Raw genomic sequence first — 27,722 nt, 5'->3', positions numbered from 1 at the left:
CGTGAACAGAGGATCGAGGCGCTCCGTGTGCGAACGGCGTTGAGCGCGGGACGTGTGAAATGGGAAGGAGAAGACGCAGCAGCAGGAGGAGATGTGGCTATAATAGACAATATAGCGAACACAGCTGCCATCAAGCAGTGGAGCGGTGCCCATAGGCACATGCTGTGTGAACTTGAGTTGTGTAAAAGGGAGCTGGCGGATACAAGAGAGGCTTTCCAGGAAGCCTGCGAAGAGCGAGAAGCCTTGAGGATCAAGCTGTCAGAGAGCCAGAGTATGAAACTTGACAAACCCGATGAAGTGGTCGGCGGAACGCGTAAGACTGAAGACTCACACCCTCACTTAGACTGGGTGGGAAGACATTACCTAGCGGTGGTACTGCCGGAGGATCACATGTTCAAACCTGGTCAGTCTGTCACTCCGGTCGGGGTGTTACATAAGCTGTTTGAGATGAGGGTAGGCGATAAATTGGCAACGGGGTTCAGCGTGGTGTTAGAGAATACAAACATCATGCTCTCTCAAGTGGAGCCCGAGTGGTATGCCAAGCACTTTGGTTTCTGTAGAGCCTACGTGCATGGCAACAAATACAAATCTACGGACAGGGTGGACACCGAGGACTTTGCGTGGCTGTTGTTCGAGTACGGCGCGCATGCTCCGCTGATTGAAGTGCTAGCGGGGCGCATGACTGTTCTAAACAGCATGGGTAAGGGAGGAGTGACGAGCGCAGCTCTGTACATGAGCAGGAACCTATACGCCGCGCATGTCACACTGTTCAGAGACACGGTATCAAGGGCCGGCGAGGCTTTCAGACACGTATACGAGAGAGCTCAGAGGATGCGCAAAGCGCAAGGTGTCGTGTATGTGCCTCTCACGGCAGGCTTGGGTACGGATCAGACCGAATCTCAAACTGGTTCCCACTCTGTCAAGAACAAGGTCTTGCGCTCTATACTGGAAGGAATTGAAGCCCCCCCTCACATCAGCAGCGCCGAGTTAGACAGAGCCACTCACGAAGACCCCCTTCGGTTGGAGCAGTCCCTCTTAGCGTTCACGAAACGCAGAGATTTGGGGGGTCAGGGTAAAGGGAGGAGGTCCTCCCAGAGTGTTCATCAGAGTGACCAGGAACATTTCCCGTTTAGGGTGTCGACATCACGTGCCGTGTCAGAGCCTCTTGAAAAGCGGGTGCTGTTCGATTCACCTTGGTAAAACGATCTAGCTGCTCTGTAGCACTGTAGGAGGAGAACAATAGGGAGATATAGTTAGACAAATAGAGTACAGAAAGATCCATGGCGCGGCGCAGAGATGAGCTACTGGTACATGAGTCTGAGCGCAACAGGCAAGGTATCGCCACAGAGGACCTGAGAATGCAAGCGATGTTGGCCATGTCTAGATACTGCCAGGAGCAATGGGTCAGGAAAATGGTAAAGATGCACATGTCCCGAGGCGAGCGTATGAAACTGGCTCTGCTGAGCGGAGACGCGGGCTGCGGCAAGTCGTACGCCATATCACTATTGGAGAAGAAGCTAAGGAGCATGAACGTGAGCGTCGCTGTGAGCGCCATGACCAACAAGGCAGCGGGTACTCTGATGGAATCGTGCTCGCTGGACCGCGTCTACACTTTCCACAAGATGATGGGATTCAAAAAGGAAATGTTGGAAGACGAGCTTTCGCTCGAGGACTTTATGCAGCTGTACTGCAAAGTATACCGGAACATGATTTATCATTTCAACACACTACGCCAATCCGACATACCCCGGGGGCAGAACGAGGCCATCAGACGACACTCGTGTAGAAAGCTGAGACCGGAATCGTGTGCGGTGTGCAGTAAAATGTTCGAGCAGTTGAGGGTGTCTAAGAACCCAGCGGAACTGGCCCCCATGGAGGACGCCCCGCCGTTCCTGGGGGTGAACGTGCTGATCGTGGATGAGTATGGCCTGATGAACGTTAAGCTGCTCGAGATGATGTTACGCTGCTTGGCTCTCTTCTACGGTCCCGGTAAGGGTCCTCTGATAGTGTTCTCGGGCAGCGTCTCGCAACTGCAGCCCGTGGGATCTAATCTGCGCATTTGGGAAAACGAGCACTTCCAAGGGCTCCTCTCTTGTTCGACTCCACTCTTTGTAAACAGGCGGCAGTTCAGGGACCTGGGTTACGCGGAGGCCGTGACGTACCTTCAGTTCAACACAGTCACGGAAGAGTCTCGGCGCATTTTCAGGAGCCAGGTGTCTGTCAGCGAGCTCGATGTTATGGACCCCGAGTACGAACCGGAGAAGCTGCGGATCTTCCACCAGGACAAACAGCAGATGACATACACTGCAGCATACATGAACAAGGCGAGTAAAAATGTCCGCATGGAAGAGAAGTTTCTGAGTGTTGCCCGGAACCGGGCACTCTCCAAAGGACCGAGCGCTTGGTACGAAGTGCTTCGGCAGGCCGCTCAGACGCTACCCAAGCTCTTTTCGGTACCCGGATACCGTAAAGGGATCCGCTCCACGGAAAGGGATTATCTGAAGGTGGACAAGCTCTGGGTAGGTTGCAGGGTGAGAATGATCTGGCACATGGACTTCAACGGCATACAGGTGGCGGACCAAAAGACATCATCATCATCATTATTATCATCATCCTTATCTGCCTCGTTGGGCGTGCAAGGGGGGAAAAGGCAGAAACTACCTTCCGTGGCGGATACGGAAGGTGTAGTGGAAGACATTAAATTCAAACGAGAGAGTCAGTTGAACGAGTTCTACGTGAAGGGGGCTCAGAGCGGAACCTTGTACAAGGTCGCTCCTTCCAAGTGGAACTACATGAACTGGACCGTGACCACGCACCCGCTGGCCTGTCTGTTGGCGATGAACACGTACGATTGCCAAGGCTGCACCGTGCACGAGAAAGTGCTATACCACCCGCCCAAGAATTTCTCCATGTCACCGATAAAGCCCTCAGTGTACGTTGTGCTCACTAGGGTGCTGACAAGAGAGAATCTACAAATGACAAACTGCAACTTTGCCAAGAAGACCGGTGCGGTCAACTTTTACGACGACAGACTGGTGGCTTATCGCAAGAGGGTGGAGATGAACTATTCGTCTTGACACGTCTACGCGATATCGCTCATATACAATACGCACCTCTATATACACACAACCGGCAGTCGGCGGGACTCATTTGATCCGTTACCGTCAACGCTAGAGCTGAAAGAGCAAAGCAACAAAAAGGAAGAACAAGATATGAGCTGGAAAAACAGCACGATGTGGCACGAGCTTACACTGGACGAGTTGCTCTGCCTCACATCATCCAAGTCTATGGCGGAACTGACTAAAGAGTACGACGAGAAGCCTAACCGAGTGCAGCTTTTGGTCGGCAAGCAAAGTTACACGAGCGAGCCGGACGAGAGTCTCACGCCTCCCCGGGCCGGTGTACAAGATGATCTCAACTCGTACATCCTTCTACGTTGGTGCCCTTGGTTTTCGCGGACGTTCGGCGTACTGTCGGACGCGAATCTTAACATGCTTACGATCAAGTTGCTCAGGCTCAACAGCGAAGAAAACCCTATCCTCCTGGAATTACTCACCGCAGCCTCACTTGTCCTCAAGCAGCCCAACATACCGTTCGCCCCAACCTGCCGAGATCCATCTCAAGTAGCCAGGTTCCTATTCAGCAGCTGACTGACAATTCGCTGTACTAGCGCACTTCAATCCGAACCCCGCGTATAGTCACACGTCAGCTATGTCATCCACCAGAGTATACAGACCAATCCGTACGTACGTACACAATCTGAGCGAGCGACGACCTGGCACCACCGAAGTCCCTTACGGGTGTTACAGAAACGAGTCTGCTAAGAACTATCTACCTGGCGGCCTGTTCCACTTTGTCAAAGGTGCGGATTCGTACTTGCCGACGCTACACGGGCTGAGCGCTGATGTCATAAAAACCCTAAAGGAAGTGGCAGTCTGCACCGCATACAGCGCCATTGCGAATAGACCCTTCCTGAACGCCCCACACCTGTACGAAGTGGAGCTGATTAACACAGGACACGAGTCCCTGAAACAGGGCGACCGTTTCACAGTGCAGCTCCCCGACCGAGACGACGTGGCCGCTCAACTGAACGCGGGAGCTGAACTAGATTACGAAAGGTCCGTGAACAATGGCATATGGGGAGGACTACTGGCCACCAGAAGAGTGAATTGTGAGGCCGGCGGAGACCCCGTGGAGGAGGTGATACAGGCTATTAAGTACGATCCCGACTTCGACGTATGTCAACTGATTTCGCCTTACACACCCCAGAGTATACTGTCGATGATGACGCTGGTGGCCAACGGGGGAGATCATCATGAAATCACTAATGCGCTGAGACTGAGCGCCGCCGCGGCCGTCAACAACGACTTCGACGCGGCGACCATCAGCGCCCTCCTGGACGACGCCGGTGTCAAAAGATTTCTGAGGACTGTCGTCAGGCATGCAATGAACATCGTGGAAAGTGTGCAAGGCTTCGCCGGAGGACAAGTCGTACGATCCTGCAATGGTTATAACATCAGCACAATCAAGACCGGTGATAGATTCGCGGCCCACGTCAATATGAGCAGATGGTTTTCATGAGAGGCCTGTGGATGAGATGTGGACATTAGTGACTCTGTTTGGCTACGTGTAGTAAACATTTCCACTGTATCATTGTATTGCCATCTTTGTAGGTTTGGTTGCAATCGTATGTACAGTTGTGTGTAACATAATAAACAATGAGCAAATAAAGAAACTATACAACATCTACGTGTCTTACACACATCTTTATTTTTGGCACAATATAAGAGTACAAACAAAGGGTAACAAGAGGAGCAAAACTGAGATCGGTCCAAATTTTTCTATTTCGATTCGCGCTCAAGCTTCTCACACTGGATCTTCTTAGACCTTTTTATGTCTTTTCGGTTATCATTATTCTGGATATTGTAACGGCGGTAACCAAGGGGTTTCTGTTTGTCATATTTAGTCTGCAGCATCCGAGCCGTGGCATCTTTGTCAACAGACGAGTCGAGTCTGTCTAATGTAACAGAGGAACTTTCAGGTGTGTTGGAGCTACTGACATTCGGGACTGTCACATTTGAGCTGTTCTCATCAGGGGTGTTAGCGGATGTATCGGCAGGGGCGGCGGACGCAGCACTGTCCTCTTCTTTCCTAGGAAGTAGGATGGTCATCCACCATCGATCAGACAAGGGCTCGCTAGTAATCTTGGCAGGATTCGCATCTCCCATGTCAAGCCACCAGCTATCGGTGTGTCGATGTATACACAGGTGTTGACGGTGGCGTTCCTCGGGCTTTTCCTTCAAAACGTTCATCCACCAGCTCTCGTCCTCACGACGATCCATTCCTCACCGAGGTCTCGACTCGTGTCGTTTGTCACTCGAGTAAGGAGCTGGTATGGAAACACAATCTGGTGAACCACAGACCGATGTTCAATAGGACCAGTATACATAGGATTACAGTAATACACTGGTCCAGACGTTTGTCCAGTGAGCCTGATTCACTCTGTCCTCTCGAGCTAACTTCGGGCTCTCTCTCTAGATCCGGACAGACCATGTCCTTTGGCTCATATGGGAGATGAGTGCCCCCGCTTTCCTTAATAAATAAAAAAAAACGTATTCAGCTTAACATCATCTGGGTCGTTCTCATAGCGACCCAGTAGAGCACATAAGCAGGCGTGCCGAAGAACAGGGGCGATGTGTACGAGAAGGGAGCTAGAGCGAGATGCGCCGTGTTGTAGAGGACCAAAAATGCCATGAGAGTGCACCAGAAGACCGACGCAGGGTTATATCGGTCGTGGGGGTTGAATAGTATCTCGTCGCGATGTCCGAAAGCTCGCTTGCTGTAGCGAGCCTCTGCGCTGTCAGAGATGGACAGTCTCTCCTCCCTGTACAGAGCGAGGACCTCGCCTTTGCTGGTGGTCGATAGGGCCGAGTGCTGCAGCTGCCTGGTCCTCTCGAGTAGGGTGTTCAGTTCCAGGCATACGTACGATGTGACGGATTTGACAGCCGCGACCAAGAAGATCACCTTGTACCCGACTAGCCAGACGGAGTTCCTGGGCGTCAGATCCCCCCGCGCCAGGTTGTACGACAGATAGACGATGGAAATGAAGAGAAAGTATAACCGAGTTCCCTGATACGATGACATGAGTTCAAGTGGGTCGAACTTGTCTGACGAAGCCGATCGTGTTAATCCAGATGAACACGAACGTTGTCCATTTTATAACCGGGAACAGAGATGGACCCCGTTTGCCCGAGCATCCGATCCGTGAGCCGACGAGCTCCGTCCCGCCGCAAAATTCATAGTATAGCCAAGTGTAAATGTAGGTGGCTAAGGAGAACATGAACATGATGAGTTTCTGCGAGACGGATACGCCCGACATCGGGTCGACGGCCACGCTGGTGTCACTGCGACTGCTTCTTCTGTCCGAGCTCAGGATGGTTAGAATGGAACCGCCGATCAAGGTGATGCACACCATAAGAGACCACAGGGCTCCCAGCAGACCCCAGGCGAAGATGTTCCACAATCTGATATTGTGCACAAAGAGAGTGGCGAAAACTAGCACGCTCGAGATAACCTTGAGTACGTTGAAAACAAGACCCTTGACACGCTGCACTTGCACACAGGTCCGATTGAGCCAGCACACGGCGGGAGGTAGGTATAGAGGGTGAACGTTTGTAGTCATCATAATCCTGTTCAGAGAGGCGCACAGGATCAAGTCCTGATCGGGTAAACATTTTCTGGGTAACATGTCTCCGTCGATAGAGATAGCCAAAGCGACATACTGTGTGAATGCGGTGTCTTTTATTTTAATGTGTACAAAAAACGAAAGCTCGGCCGCCAGGCTCAGTGAACCAATCTAGCCGAGTCTCCGGTGTTACCGGCCAGCATCGTGCTCTTAAACTTCGACACCGTCTCCTGGCCGATTCTAGTCATCCTGTTGAACACGCTGTGGTTATAATAGCGCCACTCGCAGAAACCGTTGCACCGGAAGGTGTTCCCGGCCTCCGTCCCAATGTGCACGTAGTAGCAGTTTTGGCTGTTTCGCAGGTGGTCGTACAGTTCCTCTTCGTCAGTAACCCAAATGAGACCTAGCGTCGCTCTGGCTTCGTCTCCGAGACCGGTGACATCGTGTCCCAAGGCGGATACGGATTTCGCTATCAGGTACAATTTCACAGCGCGCATTGCGTCCTTACCCGGAACCGTGGTGTTTTCGACTTCGCCCGTGTGGTAGGCCGTACCCGACATCGACGCGATGGAGCCCACTAGCTGCACGGCTTGCTTGACCAGGGACGGCTTGGACACAATGCAGTGTAGCACGAACCACAGATGGTCACTGATAATGGGTACGTTCTTGAGAGCAATCTCTGTCACGTTGGAAAGCACGGCCATACGACGCTGACTAGGAGTCTGATGTACACCCCAGCCGTCGCACTTGATCATATCGTGAAACTGTTGAAGCGATTTGTTCCACTCGGAGACAAACGTGTGGATAGGGATCGCGGGGATGTACAGCTCCTCGGCCCCGACGTAACTGTTTATACACCTCTTGGCTGCCAGAGAGCTCCCCTTGGCGACGTACGTGTTGTACAGGTCCACAATTGTGGCGTATTCCTCAGATTGACTGATGAGAGACATGAGTCTGACACACACATCCCCCACTCGAGGACTGTGTTTGACAGTTGAGGCAATCAGCTGAGAGGGTATTTGCTTGAAGTCGAGATGAGCCAGGGCGAGGTTGTTACACTGTCCGTTATAACCGCTCAACCCCGCTAGCACTAAGTCGTTATCGCTGCAGTTGTCCTTCACCAAGTGTCGAGTCTGAGACACTTGGTCTTGTGCCGCTGTCACGGGTTGCTCGTTGAGCATGAAGCAGATCGACCTAGGCGAGGCCATAGTAAGAGGCGGTGGAGTCTCGGTAATCGCGTGTCAGATTATAGTATATGGTACAAACTTGGAAATACCGCATGTCGTTAGTGGCTTGCTTGCTGGGGGCGTAAAACAGTTGATCACCATCATCCTCATTATAACCCACATTGTAATATTCCCCTTACAACAACTATCACGAATTAAGATAAAGACATTTAGACCAATGTGTGTTTGTAAGAGTTTATTTTGTGCACATGATACATTGACATGCGTATAAAAAACAATTACACAGGGTGTAGAAGAAGTAGACTCCCAGGACCTTCCCTGGTGCGCTCTTGTGAGGGTATATCATAAACACCAAAGCAAGGGTTCTTATTTTTTTTTACTTTTTTGTGACAACTGATGAGATGAAATCCGCCACGGACATCGAAACCTTTGAAGAGCTGGCTCTGCCCGATGGTACCGAGTATCCGGCTTGCTGTTTGTTTGTCACGGCCGTATTGGACTGTTGAGAGTGTCGGTTGTTGTAGGTGGCGGCGGCGGGCTTGGGTTCCGCTGCGTCTTCTGTGTCCATATTGTCCGATTCGCCGCTCTCGTTGCTGGAGCCTTTGTTGCCGCCCTTTGAGATTTGCTTCGAAAGTTCACGTAGTTCGTTCATCAATTTAGAGATATCCCCCGGATCCTGATCATCCTTGGCTTGTTTGCGCACACGCTTGTACGGGGTGTCTTTCGCCAACCTCTGCAACGTATCTGTGTTACACTGGTTAGACAAGGACTCTTGTGACGTCGAGCTGCGCTGCTGTTCTAGTATGACGTCTCTTACGCTGGACTTGATCGAGTCCAGCATCCTCTCCTGATCTTTCAGGGACGCTGCCTGTCTCTCAGACTCCTTCTTGTTATACTCCATTGCTATCTTCCTCCTTTGCTCCTCGGTCAGAGTCTCGTACTGAAACGATCCGTCGCTATGATTTGATACACCTCTTGGGTTGTAGAGACACGCCTGGGTTCCAAAGAACCCTTGTCCATTCTGCTGCTGAGGATTCCACAGATGCTGGGTTTGAGGTTGCATAAAATGTTGAAGTGTGGGGGGTGTCTGCATGAAACTCTGCGGAGCTTGTAGCTGCTGCTGAGGCTGCTGCTGAGGCTGTTGCTGAGGCTGCTGCAAAAGTTTGATCAGAGTATCGATTTGGGTCTGAGTAGTGGCCATTGTATCTTCTATCTGTTCGGGTTTAGTATCTCGTGTAGGGTCTGTTACGCTGGCGTTAGTATCTTCGTCAGTAGGTTTAGTACCAGCGCAGAGTTTAGTTTTCACCCCGGTACGTCTGGTGAAGTCCTTAGCTCCTTGCACCGTGAACAGTGTGTCTGGATCGTCCGGGCATTTCAGTATCTGAGTTAGTACGCTATTCTGAACCTTCATGGCCTGTAATACATCCTTGAGCACTTGCACCTCGGCGGCTTGGTCTAGCACGGCCTTCTTCAAGGATTTCACTGTCTCTATGATACTCTGCCCCTCGGAGCTCTCGTCCGATACATCGGAGTGACTCTCGACCTGCGCATCCGTGACCCCGGAGCTCTCGTTAGGATTGACGCCTGCTTCGAGGACCGAGTCCTTCAGGCTGGAAAACCCCAGCCTAGTCATGGTCTGGGCCAGATCATTAGCTGTCACCAGCGTGCAAAAGCAGCCCGGTCTCATGGGCACGGAGACCAAACTACACTCCTCTGTCACGGGGCCGCTCCTGTTATCACCAACTGTGCCTAGGCTGAAGCCCATGCTCATCTCTGGGTTCACGACGCCCTTGGTGTACTCGGTGTCGTTGCACGCGACGCAGCTGTACAGGAAAGTTTTGTCGACGGACTTGCTGTGGACGTGCCAGTAGCACTTGACTCGACCAATGTCTTTCTTGTCTTTGTGCATGAACACAGCCTTGCCGGGTTGGAACTGACACGCTCCGGAGTACGACATGTCCTCCCCCGTGATAAAATCTTTCCTCGACTCTGGGTACACCTCACCCTGCGCCACTCCGAACACGCTACACATCCCCACTAGGAACTTGTCACTCCCACTTGAAACAATGCCGGACAGCGCTTCTGTGTAATCGTCGTCGTTGGTACCGTAGCACTCTTTGCAGAAGATCGGTACAAATAAAGACTGGTCCGAACGCAGAGCCTCTTCGGGGTACTCTCCTCTGTCGGCGTATTTGACTAGAGTCATGCTGGTAATGTTTAAGACGGCTCTCTTCTTGTCGCTGTTTGACATTTTCACAAATGCACACTGGTCTTTCGTGCAGAACACGGGCCCCACCCTAGACCCCTGGCTCACCAAGGGGGTTACGCCGCTCGAGGACATCGCGACCCTATCCTCTATCCGCTGCAGAGACGAGGACCTCGGGCTATATTACCTACCCTTTAACGCGAACCGGAGTCGGACCCTTCCGCGTTGGCATTGAATATCAGATGGTCTCCCCAGACAAACTCCTTGTCAAACTCTATCAATTTCTGGAGCGCGAGATTAGAGATGTGTGTCACGTTCTCCACTGTGCAATAAGGTGGAGTGCTGGTGAACGGGAAGGTGCGACCGCAGCCGTCTGTTCCTTGGGTGCGTGTGAGCTCAGATATCAGTTCGGATAGCTTCACGAGGTCCGATAACTGGAGCTGGAACATCCCCCGTAAGTACGTTGTCGTGTCGAGTTCGGCAAAGTCGCTCTCGTGAGCCGGTGTAAACAAAGCGTTTTTGCACCATTTACAATGTTCACTGTTTACTATGACAATTAAGTGCTTGGAACTCGTACGGAATACGCAGTGGTTACCCCACTGTAAGCCGCAGCGCGACGTGATAACACCTCCGCACACCGTGAATGTATCGCTCTCGATAAATCCCGCCACCGCCTTCGAAACGTCTCCGCTTTTTACGTCAGCTGACGATGAGTGAAAGCGGTTCTTCTTCGACTTCGTCTTCTTCTCGTTCTTTGTCTTCCTCTCAGCAGCCGAGCTGCTCTTCATCCTCGCGTGAGGTTGCCCGAGCGAGTCTCCCCGAGAGAGGGCCCGGGAATAAGAGGGTAAGGGTGAGAACGGACCCGGACGAAATCAACGAACAGCCTCCCAGTAAGAGCCGAGCCGCTGCTAACGGTCGTCACACTCGGGTTTCGCAGGGAGAGAGGCGAGCAGCCGTTTCTATTAGTAACCCTAACACACCCCGCGACAGGTCTCCCAGCGCGTCAGAGTCGAGAGGCGATCGAGTCCCGGGCTCGCGAGCCACACCGAATCAAGGTTATTCCTCAGCCATGGCCGCGGACGCTATATTCCGCATGTTCCCCGAGCCCGGCGAGCACCAGGATCGCGATGTGGACAAGATCAGCGAGAATGATCAATTCATACAAAAAGAGTACCCGATGCTGTACATGAACCTGAACGCTCACGACCACCCCTCCATAGTCGACGTGCAGTACGAAAATGAGAGCACCAGCTGTCCTTTGTGCGAATTGGACAGGAACACTTTGGACTCCATCAAAGTGCTTAAGCCCCACGAGGTGAAGGATTACCTAGACTCCTGCAACCACAGATTCACAGAGGACCAAGTCAACATTCACCTGGCTCACTCCGTGAGGGATGAAGATGTAATCGGGGTGATACAGAACATGTCCGTGGACCTGATCGGCAAATCGGAGGATTTGCCGATCAGGATTAAAAAAAAAAACCCTACCATAATCCACCTCCTACTCCACACCCATGAGGCTCACACTGGCCCTCTCGCTCTTGTGGCTCCCCTACCCTACAATAACCCTTACGGCTACGCTCCCTACGTTTGGATCGCCGTTGGCAAATGCAGCGCCGAGAACGGCTGGTGTCAGGGCAACAGCCGCAGCGGCTTCGCTTTGAGCGTCAACGACTACAACCGCACGGCCGACATTTGCACCCACTACTGCCCGGGGAAAATCTACGCTTACTGGAGGCCCTTCCGATACTCGCCGGGTCTCACCAAGTATGAGACTGAAAGCTCCGTACTTGGCGCCTACGTGAGGAGGCTGGACAGATCGTCCTGTCTCACGGTGCCCGGAGGGTTCAAGTGTTCGGATCGCGTTGTCGAGAACACCCCGTTGAACAAGATATCGATTTTGCTCCACGCCGGCCCTTCGAACAGAGACTATTACTTCGGCGAGGACCCGATGGTCGACTGCGGACCCGACCCTCAGTGCGCAGCCTTCAAGCTCTTGAGGAGGACGCTACACGCACCCGCTGCGACCAGAAAGTGGCCCGAGACCGAGGATGTCCTCACTATCCGAAACTCCCCTTACGCCTGCGTGCTCTCCTACGTGGGCCTCGGGGACGCAGAGTCCATAAGCACCTGTTACGCACAACTAGGGGACAACTGTTTCGTGTCCGAAGGTAACAGGTTCTGCATAGGCAACTCCGTAGCCCCTCAACTGGGTATAACCAACGCCGATAGTGCCGCATCAGCGCCCATTGCCATATGCGAGGTCTCTAGTGCCGCGAGCATAAAGGACCGGGACCCAGCGTATATACCTACAGAGATCAGAGACTTTCTCATACCGTCCTCCTGCGACGCCACCATCCTCTCTTTGGACCGAGCCGTGTACAGATCGGACTATCTTTCGGTCGCGCTCGCCGTAGACACTTTCTACACGGTGTCCGAAGCCGGCCACGTAATCATGAAGGTCCCGTTCGACGAGTGCCTCATTCCATTCGCCTCCACGAGCCGGGGTTTCACCCGAGCCGTCGACATCGTAGCCAAAACGCTGTCCAAAGTGAAGGTGTCCACGTTCTCGACAGCAATCATGTTGGACGCGGACGACTGGGGCACGACGCAGTGCTCTCACGTAAACTGGCGAGACGCGAATTTCACGCGAGCCGCCGCCAGTCTCGCCTCGGCTCTGCTCAGAGAAGGGGTGTTGAAACTCTTCCTCAGGCTGCCCAGATCCCACAAACTCTTGGGCGACATCGACTTCTCGCAGCTGGACGCGTTTGCGGCTTTCATGACGCCCCAGGGATCGGTTGAAATGAGCAAACCCGGATACTGTCAGAACATGTGGGCGTCCGCGAACGGAGACGAGTCCTCGGAGGGCGTCATGCCGTACCTATTGGCTCTGCTCAGGCAGGGAGTCAAGGCTAACAAGATAATCTTCACGCTGTCTCTCACAGGGGGGCTGAAGATCAGCCCGCTCGAACGTAGAGACTCGCAGCAGGCCGAGATCACTGGCGAGCTCTCCCTGGCCGACATGGAAACCAACACTGTGTTAAAGTGCGAAGAGGACCTCAACACCAAGTGCTTCTTCGGGACCAGTGCCACCGTTTGGGCTAGGGACGTCATGGTCAACATCACCGTAACCTCAACCTCCTTTGAGACGCTCAAGCAGTTTCCCGAACTGGTGGCGGTTGCGTTCGGCATCAACCAGTTTGTCATAACCCCGGTCGATTCGGATTTCAAACGAGGCGTTCGATCCGACACCCCCGCCATACTGGGTATCACGTCAGCTGTGCACAGGCTGAGGGACTGGAAGAGGCAGCAGATAGCGGCCGGTATATCCACTGTGGCGACTCGGTCGCGCGGCAGAAGCTGGCGCTCTGCTTCTGATTTCGGCGACCACGGGGTGATCAAGCTGGACAACGTCGTCATCAACATCCCCGAAAACCGATACAAGGACCCCGCCTCTGGCTCCAAGAACTGTCTAGACCCCCAGTACAACATAGGCTTGAGTAACACGGTGGTGTGTCCCGGACTTGTAGCCGTTCATGGGGCGCTGGGTATATTCAAGGAGCCTCACAAGGAAATGTACAGCACCAGCTACGACAAAATCTACATAGCCGATTTGTACAAGCTCGAGTCGTGCAGCCCGGGTGAACCCAGCAAAAAGGCCACCGTCTCCACTAAGCCACCGCAGATCGCAGTCAATATCAACACCCTCATCCCCACGATGGACCGCAACCATTACATGGTAGGCATCCTGGATTCGGAACAAGTGGTGGAGTACGTGCCTCCCGTGAACAAGGTGTGCACCGCCTACAACACCGGGGAGACCATGCACAATGTGAACGTGGTCTCGATAGACGACGGCTACACGGTTGACAAACCGGTGGTTGAATCAGAGCACGGGGTGATAGTGAAACCGGTTCAAGTGCTGTATTTCGTAACCAAGTTCACTCCGGGCGTAGACTACATCAACCTCAACGTCAGCTGCGTCAATTACGACGTGAGCGCTCTACGACCCTGTCTGATTGCCATATGCGGAGGTGACAACAGTTGCAGGAAGGACTACGGGAGGCTCTGCAACTCCGCGCACGAGATCATCAACGACGCTCGTAGAGCCGGAGAGCTGATGAGGGAAGGCCTCAAGGAGTTGGCTGTACAGGAGAAGAAGGCTATGATGTACGAGCTGCCCGACAATGCGCCCTTCCCCTGGCTGGACAAACCACTTGAGAGAGACCGCCCCACCAGGCGCAAAAGGTTTCTCGGGATAGTGACAGGAGGGGCCGCTTTGGGTCTCGCATGGCATGTATCCAATAGAGTGGACAGCTTGCAGGAGCAAATGGACAACATGAAAAACGAGTTTGTCTCAGTGGGCAGGAGGCTAGTCGAAGTGAGCAACAAGCTCGACAACAACATAGCCATGGTCAACGGCAGGATAAGCGAGCAGGAACGGAAAATACAAAAGAACAACGAGATGGTCAACAACAATTTCGCCATGCTGAGGGACGCCATGATGAGGAACACGGAGGCAGCTTTGCGCGACACCAACGTCAAGTTCTCGGTCATGGCCAGTTATCAAATGTGGTACGCTCAGATGCAGAGCGTCACCCATCAGATGATGCAGGCCGCCATGCACACCAAGTTCATGGCCAGGGGAGTGGAAAATTGTCTGAGGCAGATAGCGTCAAAACGTTCGGGAAGCTGCCCCAGCGGCATGGCGGTCATGCAGAATCACCCCGGTCTGTCGGAGTTCCCCACCGTCGGCGCGGCCCTGTACAAAGACAGAAAGCTTTTCATAGTGCACTCGGTCCCCGGGACTGTAGAGAAGACCCTAGTCAGAGGGATCATACCCATGCCTAAGATTAGCACAGACGGAGTCCCTTGCTGGCCTGACTACAACGTGTGGTTTATAGACGGCAGGTATTACGAACCATCCGACTGTTACGGCGAGTACTGTCACAAGCCCGAGCCTCACGATAGGTACCTCAGGTGCGTCAAGGATCCCAACGAGTGCAAGACGGTATGCGCCCCTTGTCATCGAGGTATTTGCTACCAGGATAGAAAGGTCACTTGGATGGAGGGTTCAGCCGCGGTAGAGATCGAGTCTCCTCCGCTGAAACCTTTCTCGAGACCGCATATATCGGACGGCCCCGTGTCTTTCTCAGATCTATTGAAAGACAGCATTCCGGGAGTGCCCGAAATGGACATACTGCAAGCCATAAACACCAGCGTGCAGCTCATCGATGTGCGAGAGGATCTGGAGAACATCACAAAAAGCCTAGAAGAGTTTGACAAGCGGTACAATGAGATGACTGCCAGCAGGGTCACGTTCGGAGGATGGCTTTCAGGGTTCGCCAGTGATGCGGCGCTATGGACCTCTGTTGCTATACTCATGGCTTGGTGCACCGGGCTCTCAGCTGGGATCGGGTACATGTTTTTCTGTGGAGTAGGAGGAGGAGGAGGAGTACGAGTAGGAGGGAGAGTCATACGCACAAACTATACACAAAAGAGACGGTCTAAAATGTTATAGATAACTGCACCCTTGTAAATGTGTATTATGTCCAAACGTGTGATGTATATAACATTTTATTCCTTTGCGTTTGGATGCTTGAATAAATGTCCTGTGTGACATACGATCTTGTGTGTGTTTGGTTGTGTCTGTATGATATTAAACAGTGATCACGAAAACAAGGTTTGAGAGCATAGCGGGGGCACACGGGTTAGAAACACACTGCTTTTCACATAACTTTTTTATTTCACCACTGCAAATCGTGCAGGCTTACTCTTCATTGACATGTGGTTGGACATTCTATCCCCAGTTAGACAGACCAATCCTTGAGCCTTCGGTGAGGGCCCGTTGTATAAGCAAACCTGAGTCAGATGAATTATTGGTCTGAAAAGTGGGGGTTGTATAAGCAAACCTGTGTCAGATAAACGATTGGTCTGAAGAGTGGCCGGGTGTTGGAAAGGCAAACCTGTGTCAGATAAATGATTGGTCTGAAAAGTGGGGGTTGTATAAGCAAACCTGTGTCAGATAAACGATTGGTCTGAAGAGTGGCCGGGTGTTGGAAAGGCAAACCTGTGTCAGATAAATGATTAGTCTGAAAAGTGGGGGTTGTATAAGCAAACCTGTGTCAGATAAATGATTGGTCTGAAGAGTGGCAAACCTGTGTCAGATAAATGATTAGTCTGAAAAGTGGGGGTTGTATAAGCAAACCTGTGTCAGATAAATGATTGGTCTGAAGAGTGGCCGGGTGTTGGAAAGGCAAACCCGTGTCAGATAAATGATTGGTGTGAAGAGTGGCCGGGTGTTGGAAAGGCAAACCTGTGTCAGATAAATGATTGGTGTGAAGAGTGGCTGGGTGTTGGAAAGGCAAACCCGAGTCAGATAAATGATTGGTGTGAAGAGTGGCTGGGTGTTGGAAAGGCAAACCTGTGTCAGATAAATGATTGGTCTGAAGAGTGGCTGGTTGTTGGAAAGGCAAACCCGAGTCAGATAAATGATTGGTGTGAAGAGTGGCTGGGTGTTGGAAAGGCAAACCCGAGTCAGATAAATGATTGGTCTGAAAAGTGGCCGGGTGTTGGAAAGGCAAACCCCCGTCAGATAAACGGTCATTGTATCCAACCACAGTACATATACTAAAGCCTGGCATGTAAAAGCCCCTTACAGCAGCCACTTGAGCATTACAGCCTGTGAAGCTTTGAGAGGTACATGACTAGCTCCACTCTTACACTGTGAAATACAGTGTACTCAGTTTCCTGTATAGCCCTGCTGATATCAACACAAGAAAGGACTTGACATCGTTTTTATTGGAACAAGTGGCTTTCATTCTGCGATATACACACCATGGAGGACGATCCCCCGAAGTTCATCGTGACAGAATACCCTCCGTGGTACTCGAATTCTGAATACCAAGGTGAGTTATTCAGCTGTGAAAGCACAGAAGGACTGTTTCAAGAAGTGGCCTCCCTGATGGTATACAAGCAACGGGACCTATCTGACAGAGATAAAAGCTTCAAGCCTAAAACCGTATACAAGAATATCAGGAATATGGTAATCGACCAAGCGGAGAGTATACAGCAGAAGCCTTCACGCTCGCTCTTGCTTGCATTGATGGACCTGGTGGACATTCAAGGTGGAAACGAATTGGAATCTATGTCAAGCGTAGACAAGGCCGGTCTCAAACACGTGCTGCTGGCATACGGTAACTACACAAACTTCTATATACCGACTAAAGAGCTGATAAGCCCCAGTGGTAAGAAGGTGATTCCCGTGGTCACACAATATTCTGAAAAGCACAACCTGGTCTACTGCGACAGCACTAGATCCATGATCGGAACCTACACTGTCTTTGTCCCGACAAGCGGGAAACGCAAGGGAAAGGCGTACTTCATACAAGAGGTACTATTTGTGCCGGGACTGGAGAGTCTCAAAGTGCTGAAAGAGGTAACAGGTGACAAGTTTGATTTTTGGGACATGACCCTGGAGGTGCCCACACACTCTACAGCTGTCACTCCTTCCTTCCAACAAATCCTGCCCGCTCAGTTGCTGCGTAACGAGGATAAAACCCTGCCTAACCAGATGATGTGCGCCGATGATAACGCCCTGATCTCTCACATGGAAGATATACATCCCATGTGCTGCGTGGTAGGGCCGGCTTCAGCTGAAATATTGAAGAAAAAGCGTGAATCCAGCGTGGACTGTTTCAACGAAAACCAAGTAAGATGTGATCTGAAGCAGTTCCACTACGACGACGGCTGCGCGCGTACTGTATACTTTAGAAGGAACGGTAAGTGGCTGGATGGCAAGCGGGTGAACCTGGTCCCGGTCGTCGCCTTGAGAGAGGATCAGGCTCGGGCTCCTGAGCTGTACGTGTCTACCACAGTTAGGTTTATGAGGGCCATCAAGCACTGTTGCGTCAAGGGCAACGGGGAGCTAGTAAGCTGTTGGCAAGCCACGATGAAGGAATTGGAGAGGGATACTTTTATCAGTGGACCCGACATGGATCAGGGGATACACAATCTCGCCTTGATTGCGTTCCTCAAGCGGGTGCATCCGACCAGCTGGTCGAATTATTTACCCAAGCATGTCGAGAGCATGATTATGGACCCTATAATGGTGGAGGTGGTGGAATTGGCCATTAAATTAATGGACAACAAGATCCCCAAGGCGTTCGCGGTGGCCGAGTTGCTCTATTGTCCGATTGAGAAAGTGCAGGAATGTATGAGCTTTTGGGAGAGGTACTCCTCTGACAACAAGATTCACACGGCCGTAAGGAACAAGCGTATTAGTATAGTGCAGGCGAATATGAGACTGGACTGGGCTGCGTTGGCCGAAATCGCCTCCAGTTACGGCCGAAAGAAATATGGTGAGGAAAACGTCGAAATGACTTCAAGGTGGGATGACTCGTTCAAACATCTGACCTTGGAGAACGCAGCCAAAGCACCCAAGATCTGGCACGCCCTGGCGAAAAATGATATGCCCAAGATAAAGGACAAAGATGAGAAGGACAAGGAGATGACACAGCTGCATGCTAACGCCAAGGTGCTCTTTATAAAACTCCGCACGCATTACAATAAACTGAAGAAGGGGCTGAAGGTGCGAGGCGAGTGTGACGATCCGCAGAGCGGAGAGGCGTCCTCACGCTCTACTGAAGCCGAAGACGCCAATGTGTCTTCCACCAGTCAAGCTGAGGACGAGGAGCACAGCGAAGACGAGCCTATCGCTGGCGTCGGTGAGAAAGATGACAGTCTGTATTCTATCGTTACACCGGAATCAGTTCCGATCTTGCCGTGGATCAAGAACATGTCGACTCTGTTGATGAGCGAACCCTGGCTGAACAACGAGTCTCTCAGGAGAGAAGCTGTTTGTACTCTCCTTGGATTAGACACTAGTCTGCTGGATACAAGACACAAAGACATTCTCCTCGATTGGATCGTTAACAACCGATCCACTGTTGATATACTCAAGCGTTACGGCTTGCAGGACAGGCTCAGTAAAGCGCTGGCGGATTGTTTAGCATCTACATCCAGCGACGAATGGAGCCGCAAGATATTATCGTCTTTCCGGGGTACTCCGGATCAGGTGAGTCTAGGGGATTATTCGGATCGGTCTATGGTTAAATCGTCCAAGTTTCAAAACAAGAAGAGGGCTCTGCATACCAAGCACCCTGCTACCAAACGAGTTGGCAAATGTGCTAAGAAAGAAGCACGTTTTGACCCCAAACCGGCAAAGCGATTTTGTTCGACTTCTTCGGCTTCTAAATCCAACAAGAAGACTTCAGCTTCTAAGCCGTCCGGATCCAAGAGCGCCAACAAGGGCCGTGATTCGCAAGTACACGGCCCGCGCTGCAGGTATAGTGAAGACGAGGACGATTGGCTGTTCAAGGTGGATGAAGTGTACTGTGACGAGGACGAGGACGAGGATGAGCACGACGACGACAAGGACGAGTATGAGATACCAGGCGATGATTTGGAGGCTACAAAGGACTACGATGAAGCCGAGAGTCTTGATGAATACGATTACAGTGACAACTTTCTGGTGCATGACCTACCCTCCGATGAGGAGGAATTCTGCGAGCAGGTTAAAAGGAAGGCAGAAAAGGCCAAATGTAAGACAAAGAATGTTAAGGCGGGGCGCAAGTGTAAGCTCCTGTTGAGTTCAGAGTCCGAAAATGACTCCCCCGAGCCTGCCTGTAGTGTTATGATGGAGGAAAGGGGGAGATTTAAACGCACACCGCAATCTGACTCTGAGGAGGAACACATCAAGCTGGATGTGAAGCGCATCAAACGTACAAAGGGCAACTATCACTCTGAGGAGAGTGAAAAGAAGCGCAGCAGGAGTGTCAAGGCGGTTAAAAATAACCCTACTCAGCGCTTTGACAGAGAAGCTAAAACTTGTACTAACAGGAAACACAATAGGAAGTATGATAAGAAGTGTGAAAAGGTCAAGCTTGTTAAGGACAAACAGACCCACAAGCAGGACTCCTCTCTGTACAAAAGGAAGCTGTCCAGTTCGGAATCTGATGACGATGACTACGAGGGAGGGGTTAAACTGAGGGAAAGTACAAAGGAGATCAACACTTTGAAGATACACCAGACACGCTGTCCTGTGAGCGACACTGACTCAGTGAGCGTGAGTGACCCCGAGCAGGAGGATATAAGACCACACAGTAGGAGCTCGACTCAGAAGGGCGGGTCTGTCAATACGCCCAGACAGACATGTGAAAAGACAGAAGCGTCTGAGAGGTCCATAGAACAAGAGGCTGTCGAAAGACGAGAACACAGCAACCGTGCCAGCCCTAAATCGTCACATCGGAGTCCTGTTTTTCCAGAGTCCAAGGAGCTGAAGTTAAGTGGAGAGGCTGCAGAAACAGTGAATTCTATCGCTCACGCTGTGTGGCGTACTGACACTCTTGAACAAGAGTCATCCGATTACAACGAGGGAGAGTGGGCCCGTGAAGAGTCTCGGCTAGATAGAGAGGCGGACGCGAACCGAGCTGCCGACCCCATCGCAGCTCCAGGCTCGTGCAAGGAGGACGATTCTGATGTCGAATTGGACGATATTTCACATAGACTAACCAACAGACCCGAAAGGGCAGGTTGTAGCGACCTTGAAACGGGCTCTGAGGAAGAGGACTCCGAGGAAGACTATCTTGTTTCTATGTGAGATTGGTTATCATGTCTTCCCGTGTGGTGAAAATGAAAAAACCTCGCCCCGGCCCCCAAAGTGCTTTTATGATACAATATTTAGAGGGGCTGGCAAACGGCGTGTGTATCTCCCAGTTAGAAGGACCTCGGTCCTCTGTAGTACTGTCAGATAGGTATTCTAAACCAGATTCTAAAGCAGAAGAACCAAAGGCTCTTAATACTCTGGATTGTTATTTTGATAGGAAGTGATAGCTGAATATAAAACCTGTAACCCCCCCACATAAAAAGCGCTTCTAGGATAGACATTTAGAGGGGCTGGTGTGTCTAACGGTGTGTGTATCACCCAGTTAGAAGGACCTCGGTCCTCTGTAGTACTACCTTAGACCTGTGTGATAATATTGTGCATGTATGTTACTTGGCATCGTCCTTATATGCGATAATAAAATGAAGATAAAGACCAGTGTATGTATCACGAGATCTTTATTTATTCCACATAGACACAAGAAATGAAACCTGTGATATTTAGAGGGGCTGGTGTGTCTAACGGTGTGTGTATCACCCAGTTAGAAGGACCTCGGTCCTCTGTAGTACTACCTTAGACCTGTGTGCTAATATTGTGCATGTATGTTACTTGGCATCGTCCTTATATGCGATAATAAAATGAAGATAAAGACCAGTGTATGTATCACGAGATCTTTATTTATTCCACATAGACACAAGAAATGAAACCTGTGATATTTAGAGGGGCTGGCTAACGGCGTGTGTATCACCCAGTTAGAAGGACCTCGGTCCTCTGTAGTATTACCTTAGACCTGTGTGATACTATTGTGCATGTATGTTACTTGGCATCGTCCTTATATGCGATAATAAAATGAAGATAAAGACCAGTGTATGTATCACGAGATCTTTATTTATTCCACAGACACAAGAAATGAAACCCATGAAGTTGGTTACACAGACTGCACAGGTACACACAAATTCTAGTATCATATACACATGGGCTATCTTGCCACAATAGGTTTAATTGGAGCTGTCTCTCCTGCGGTACATGAGCATGTAAGCTACTCCATCGTAAAAGTTAGATCCTGCTTCGTAGGTTGACTTCACAGTGTCCCACGAGCACAACCTAACTTGAGTGTCGTCCGCAAGATACCAAGTGTCATCTCCCCGCACATAAGCACTGTAATGTCCACTGTAGTGACTACCACAGTGGGCTATGACGGCGTACAACTCGTATAGAGCGTCAGCGGCCGCTTCGGGTTCTTTCATGATGTATTTCAGATCCAGAGTCTCGGGGAAAGCGAGGCGCTTGTCTATCTTGACTAAACTAACGGTATCTCTGCCAACGTTTTTAACGCGTGCGATCCACATACATACAACGGGGGGCAATGACAAAACCTTGCTTGTGATTTCGATCTGGGTTCTAGTGTGACAATGTGCACAATGGTAGTCACACATTGTCAGCGTGTTGTCAGAGTACTGTTTGATGTATTCCTGCAGCTCGGCAGGAAGATTATCTTCGATAAACACGGGGATTGTGTTCAACTTATCGAGTGTAGACTTGACTACGTTGCAACGGAGACAGCGTATACGTTTCTCCATCTTGATGTCCCACAATTGTCCAACCTTTTCAGCAGGCCCGTCGTCATCTGTTAGAGCGTTGAGGATGCACTTGAAGACGAGGTCTGAGTCCTCCTGAACCTCGAAAGACAATCCACTGTATGCGCTCATGGAGTCTATGAGAAAGCTCGGGTCGCATGATCCGTGGTTGTTTTTGTCCATCTCGCAAATGAGACCCTTGAGCATCGCAGCCACCGTGTTCTTTTTAGGAGCCCGGTATTCTTGTTCGTCGATGTCCCGAATGAGACCCCGTAGCTCGCGGGTGCCGTACAGGCACTGCACCACGCTGTTGATACTACAATGGGTCCCGTAATTGATCAAGCCTCGCATGGTTGAAGGCGGACAAAGATCTCAGCACAAGCAGCAGAGTCAGTAAAGTGTATACATGTCCTAAGGACCGTTAGACTGCGTAAATCCGTAAGTGTAGTATTTAGTAGTCTGTCATGCTGAACGTTGTCGTACTCTGGAACAGCTCTCTGAGAGATCTCGCAGATCCCAGTTTGGTCAGCAGAACCACGAGGATCGTCATCCTGTAATACTCGACAGTTAACTCGTGTAGAGGCCCAGCTCTTTTAAACTTTGTGACCATTATGACAGGGGCCCACTTGGACTCGGTCTGCGAAACGGCGTCGTGTGTGAAACAGTCACTGTCGGTCTGTAACATCGACCGGTCCAGTTGCTCTATGCTGGAAATCCCAGAGAGTGCGGAGTCGCAGAGAGTCACCTTCATCAAACCCCGCGTGCAATCCAGTGCTGTCACCTCGACCCTGGAGGATCCAAACATCTTGGCTCTCATCCTGAGCACTATGCTCCTAGCCAGTGTATTCAACTTCGTATCACCCATGTCCTGTGCAGCCTGGTTGCCTCTGAAAGGCTTGGGGTCTCCGTACACCAGCGTTTTGGCACAGCTTCTCTCGCGCGGTTCTTCCTCCTCACCCAATTGTGTCAGCCAGTTAGGTATGTCGGACGAATAATCCCTGAATGTGAAAAAGTTCCCGTCTAGGGTCAACAGAGATGGGGTTGTCCGTTCGCTCTGATCAAAGTGTCTCAGCCACTCGATGGTCTTGGTCAGCACGAACGATGCCGACACGCCGGCGCTCAGCGTCTGAAGCCATTTGCACAGATTGGAATTGGGCAAGTGTCTTCCCACAATAGTAGTACAGAGACTACCCAGTTGATCGGTCGCTGAACATTGAGGACTGGGGCTTGTTGAAGTTCCTACTGAGATAAGCAACAATGTCGATCATCACGGCTCCTTTGCCGATCAGTACATCCTTCCATTCGGTCATGTACGTGGGTAACAGCTTCACGTCTAAGGCGGCCTTGAGTGTAAGAAAGACTTGCAACAGGAAGACATATACCGAATTACGAGAGTCCAACGCGTTCCAGTACAACACCTGCTCTGACTCTTCGAAGAACTGGGCGTACTGGAAGATGAACATACCGTTGCGCTTAGAGCACTTACACAATCCATCACGGGGGCCTGCGAATATAAGAGGGTACATTAGGGTCATGCCTTGCGACAGTGTGACTACGTTGTCTTTGAAACGTCCTATCTCCTTCTCGTTGTGGCTCTTGAGGATGACCATGACCGTGTCGATCTCCCCGTCGATCTTCTTGCCCCGCAATATCACCGTACCCTGTGGCTCGTCGACAGCTCCCCGGACTGGATCAGCGTTCAAGTCACCGGGCGGTTGCAGTTGCAGTGCATCTTCGTCACTCGCTGTAATATCGCTCACCTCGACGGCTCCCCGGACTGGATCAGCGTTCGAGTCACCGGGCGGTTACAGTTGCAGTGCATCTTCGTCACTCGCTGTAATATCGCTCACCTCGACGGCTCCCCGGACTGGATCAGCGTTGGAGTCACTGTGCGGTTGCAGTTGCAGTTGCAGTTGCAGTTGCAGTGCATCTTTGTCTCGTCTTTGACTCGCTGTAATATGGCTCCCCTCGATATCACAAACGACTAAGGTGTCCGCGTCGAGTGTGTCTGCGTTGGCTCCTCCTTGGGTGTTGCTCACATCTACAGCCCCGATGGGGTTGTCGCTCGCCAGAGATAGAAAAGAATTGACAATGCGGAGTATAGAATCATCCAGATCGCTACTGCTCAAGATTTCAGCGGAGTTCGAGCTCCGTTCCAGATTTATCATATCAGGTGGGGACACCTCCAACATCACGTATCTCGCAGCGTTTCCAACCGCGTTTTCTGTAGCCATGTTATGGGCCTCATCGGGTTGAATAGGCAGCAGCTCGACACCCTGCTTGTGCGTCCGTGTCACATTGGTGACGCCAGGTTGAGGAGCAACCTGACGTTGTTGGTCGCAGACCATCGTCGAAGTACCCTCGTTGGGATTGTCTACGTAGACCCCAGGATCCATCTTCGAGCGCCTAACCTGGACAGGGTTGTCGATGTGATTACCCTTGCGTTTATTATACTTGCTCTTGTATGTGTTTGTAAGCGCTTTGGCCTTCTCCGAGTACCAATCGTAAGGTTGAATTAAACCGGGAGCCAGTCTCATGAAGTCTATCCCGTAGTACTCTTTGGGGTAGTGTTTGATCACTGTAACGGGGGACCCCGTGACGGATTTCTCTGTGATCAGCTCACCGAGTCCCTTGGGGACGCAGTCGTCGCTGACTATGATGTCGCTCATCCTATACTCCCCTACCTGGATGGACAACGGCATAGTTAAGTGTTCAGGAGGCAGCCGAGCCTCGGAGATGTCCCGCATCAAACACTGGTATCGAGGCAGTTTCAACAGTTGGGAAGGAGACAACCTCTCTTGAGGGAACAACGTAATGCAGAGCACTCCCATCGAGATAAAGTGCTTGTCCGCTATGTAGCAGCCCATGGACTTGAGGCTCTCCAGTATCGCCGGCACACTAGGCCTTTTGTCTTTGTGCTCGGTGTGAATGGCTCGAGCGTTCATCGCTTTCATGTAGCCGAGCTCGAACGTTTCCTGATTCTCGGGGCTGTAGACCCCAACCAATTTGGATAGATTCTTTGCGTACGTCTTTTTACAATAACCCCGGCCGCGTCCCGTGTTATATCGTATCAAGGGTGAGCGGCTGTGTAGCTCCCACATCACGCAATACCAACTGAATATGTCGCTCCCGGTGGCCGCGTTCATGCACCACAACACTTCAGGGGCCATGTTAGTGCGGTTACCCCGCGGCTGATCGGGGGTAGAGAAGTTGCACGACGTGCCAAAGTCGCTGATCTTAAAAGTGAAGGGTAGAGGTGTTCTATCCGGCTGGTGACAGACCAAGACGTTCCTGTACGTGAAGTCCCTGTGCTGGATGGTTCTGGATCTCAGATTCTCCAGCCCTCGGAGAGTGTCCAGTTCCACGGCAGGTACAACCGAGGTGTCCTTTATGTGCCACATGAACTCCTGTAGCGAGAATAGGGCCCGTTCCATGACGATCACAGCCCTCCCTCCTAACTGGTAGCCGGGCATGTCACACCACAGGCCTCCGAGTGTGCGCAGGATGTTGGGGTGTTTTAGCGAGACACCGATCATGATCTCTTCCACTTGAGAGGCCAGGTGCGCGTAGCGATAGAATTCGTCCTCTATGAAAGGCATGCTCCAGTTGACCATTTCTGGAAACAAGTTGGTTTTCGCGACGAGGTGCTTGTCGATCGGAACGGTCAAACCAAAGCCTCCTCGACCGAGCACGTTGTCTGGCTCGGTTATCATTTGTTGTATATCGAACTCGCATGTCGACTCTTGGGACGACTCTTGGGACCCCCCTACGTTGGTGTAGATGCTCCATGGGTTGGCCTCGGCAGTACATTGTACAGGCTCGTATTTTCGCCCAAAGTTGTCTATGGTCACCATGGACGTCCTGGGGGCGGTTGTGTTGTAGCTCGTGGGCAATAAGCCATCTATCACAGGCGACGACTGCTGCGGTATGTGGTTGATGTCATGATCCTGACAACTTGCGAACATCGGGAATAAAGGCAGCTGACGATTCAAGTCATTGAGCATTCTCTGTGTGTCCTTGACCAAATTGCTCTGGGTCAGAGAGTACGGGGATTTCGTCTTACATTGGATCACCAGGAACAATACTATAGAATCGTATTTACAGCTCGCACTCGGTGAGACATGTGCATCCTCGTACTCTCGTCTTATGTATACTACTAGGCGCTCTTTCTCCTCAATGTTGAACGGAGGTTGCTCGAAGATACACATCACTCCGACGTTTCCGAGCTTAGGCAGATAGGTGACACACCTATTGAGTACCATTACGGTGTCTTCGTCTTGCGCGAAGGTGATTTCATCACCTTTTACCTCTAGCCACTTGAGTACGCCTTGCACGTCGTTGTAATGTAAAGTCTTAACGTGATACAGATTATGACGATCTACCATTTCTAGCAAAGTTTCGACGCGGCTCTTGAATTTAGTCTTGCCTTGCGCCATTTCCATTCTATTTTTTGGACTTACACGTTGACTCAAACTCCAAACCTTTTATGGCATACTGTCCTTCTCTGTGACACATCTGCGAGGGATTACTAAATTAGTAGGAAATGAACGATTTGGTTCGTAGAGAGATCACGTTCTCAGAACATGCTTCCGTGGTCATATTTGAGTGCCTGATAGTGACAGGGGCACCCGCTACGGGTTTGCTGCACGATACGGCATTCAAAGACGGAGGCGCATTCCAGATCGCTTTGAAGCTCTTGAGAGATATGTGGCAGAGAGTCGAGACGCTGTACGTACCCAGAGCGGATGTAGAGTCTCTCCACCGCATGGAGTGCAAGAGTACGGTGGGTGCCGATACGCCTATTCCCCATGTCATAGCGATGGACACTCGCAAACTCTCCAGATACTACATATATCTGTTGTTTCGGTACTGCATGAGCTCCGCCCACCCTATGACCTACCACCATGAGGGTTCCACGGCTAACTGTTTGAGCCGGATGTCTCTGTGGGAACCCAAGAAACACACAGCTCCCCGACTAGCGGATGTACCTGGCAGCTGGCTGGAGACTAAAGTGTGTACCAACTACCCTTCGGCTCCACCTATCCCCAAAGACAACTTTGTGAGTGGGTTCCCCCGTTATCTCGCCCAACAGCCGCCTCCACATCAACTGCAGCAGCTTCAGCCTCAGCCGGCGCATCAGCTTCTAGAGCATCAGCGGCAGCCGCCGTCGCAGCAGCAGCCGCCGTCGCAGCAGCCGCCGTCGCAGCAGCAGCCGCCGTCGCAGCAGCCGCCGTCGCAGCAGCAGCCGCCGCAGCAGCAGCCGCCGTCGCAGCAGCAGCCACAGCAGCCGCAGGTTCGAGAGTATCAACAACACCGAGAGATGGATTACACCAAGCAGCAGGATCACCGGGTCCCACCGCACCGCAACACCAAACAGTCTTTATATCCAGACCTGACTGAGCAC

At 51.5% G+C, this 27,722-nt stretch overlaps 1 protein-coding gene across 1 annotated transcript; it reads right to left on the bottom strand.

Moving 5' to 3' along the window:
- Positions 1 to 21,739: 21,739 nt before the first annotated feature.
- On the bottom strand, positions 21,740 to 22,669 carry LOC144542395 (ubl carboxyl-terminal hydrolase 18-like). The gene has a single exon (XM_078288976.1). The coding sequence runs from the start codon at positions 22,667 to 22,669 to the stop codon at positions 21,740 to 21,742; it is 930 nt and encodes a 309-aa protein (XP_078145102.1).
- Between the last annotated feature and the right edge of the window lie 5,053 nt (positions 22,670 to 27,722).

This window comes from Centroberyx gerrardi, chromosome 2, assembly GCF_048128805.1.
Source record: "Centroberyx gerrardi isolate f3 chromosome 2, fCenGer3.hap1.cur.20231027, whole genome shotgun sequence".
Lineage (NCBI taxonomy): Eukaryota > Metazoa > Chordata > Actinopteri > Beryciformes > Berycidae > Centroberyx > Centroberyx gerrardi.
This window is presented reverse-complemented; position numbering and strand designations above follow the sequence as displayed.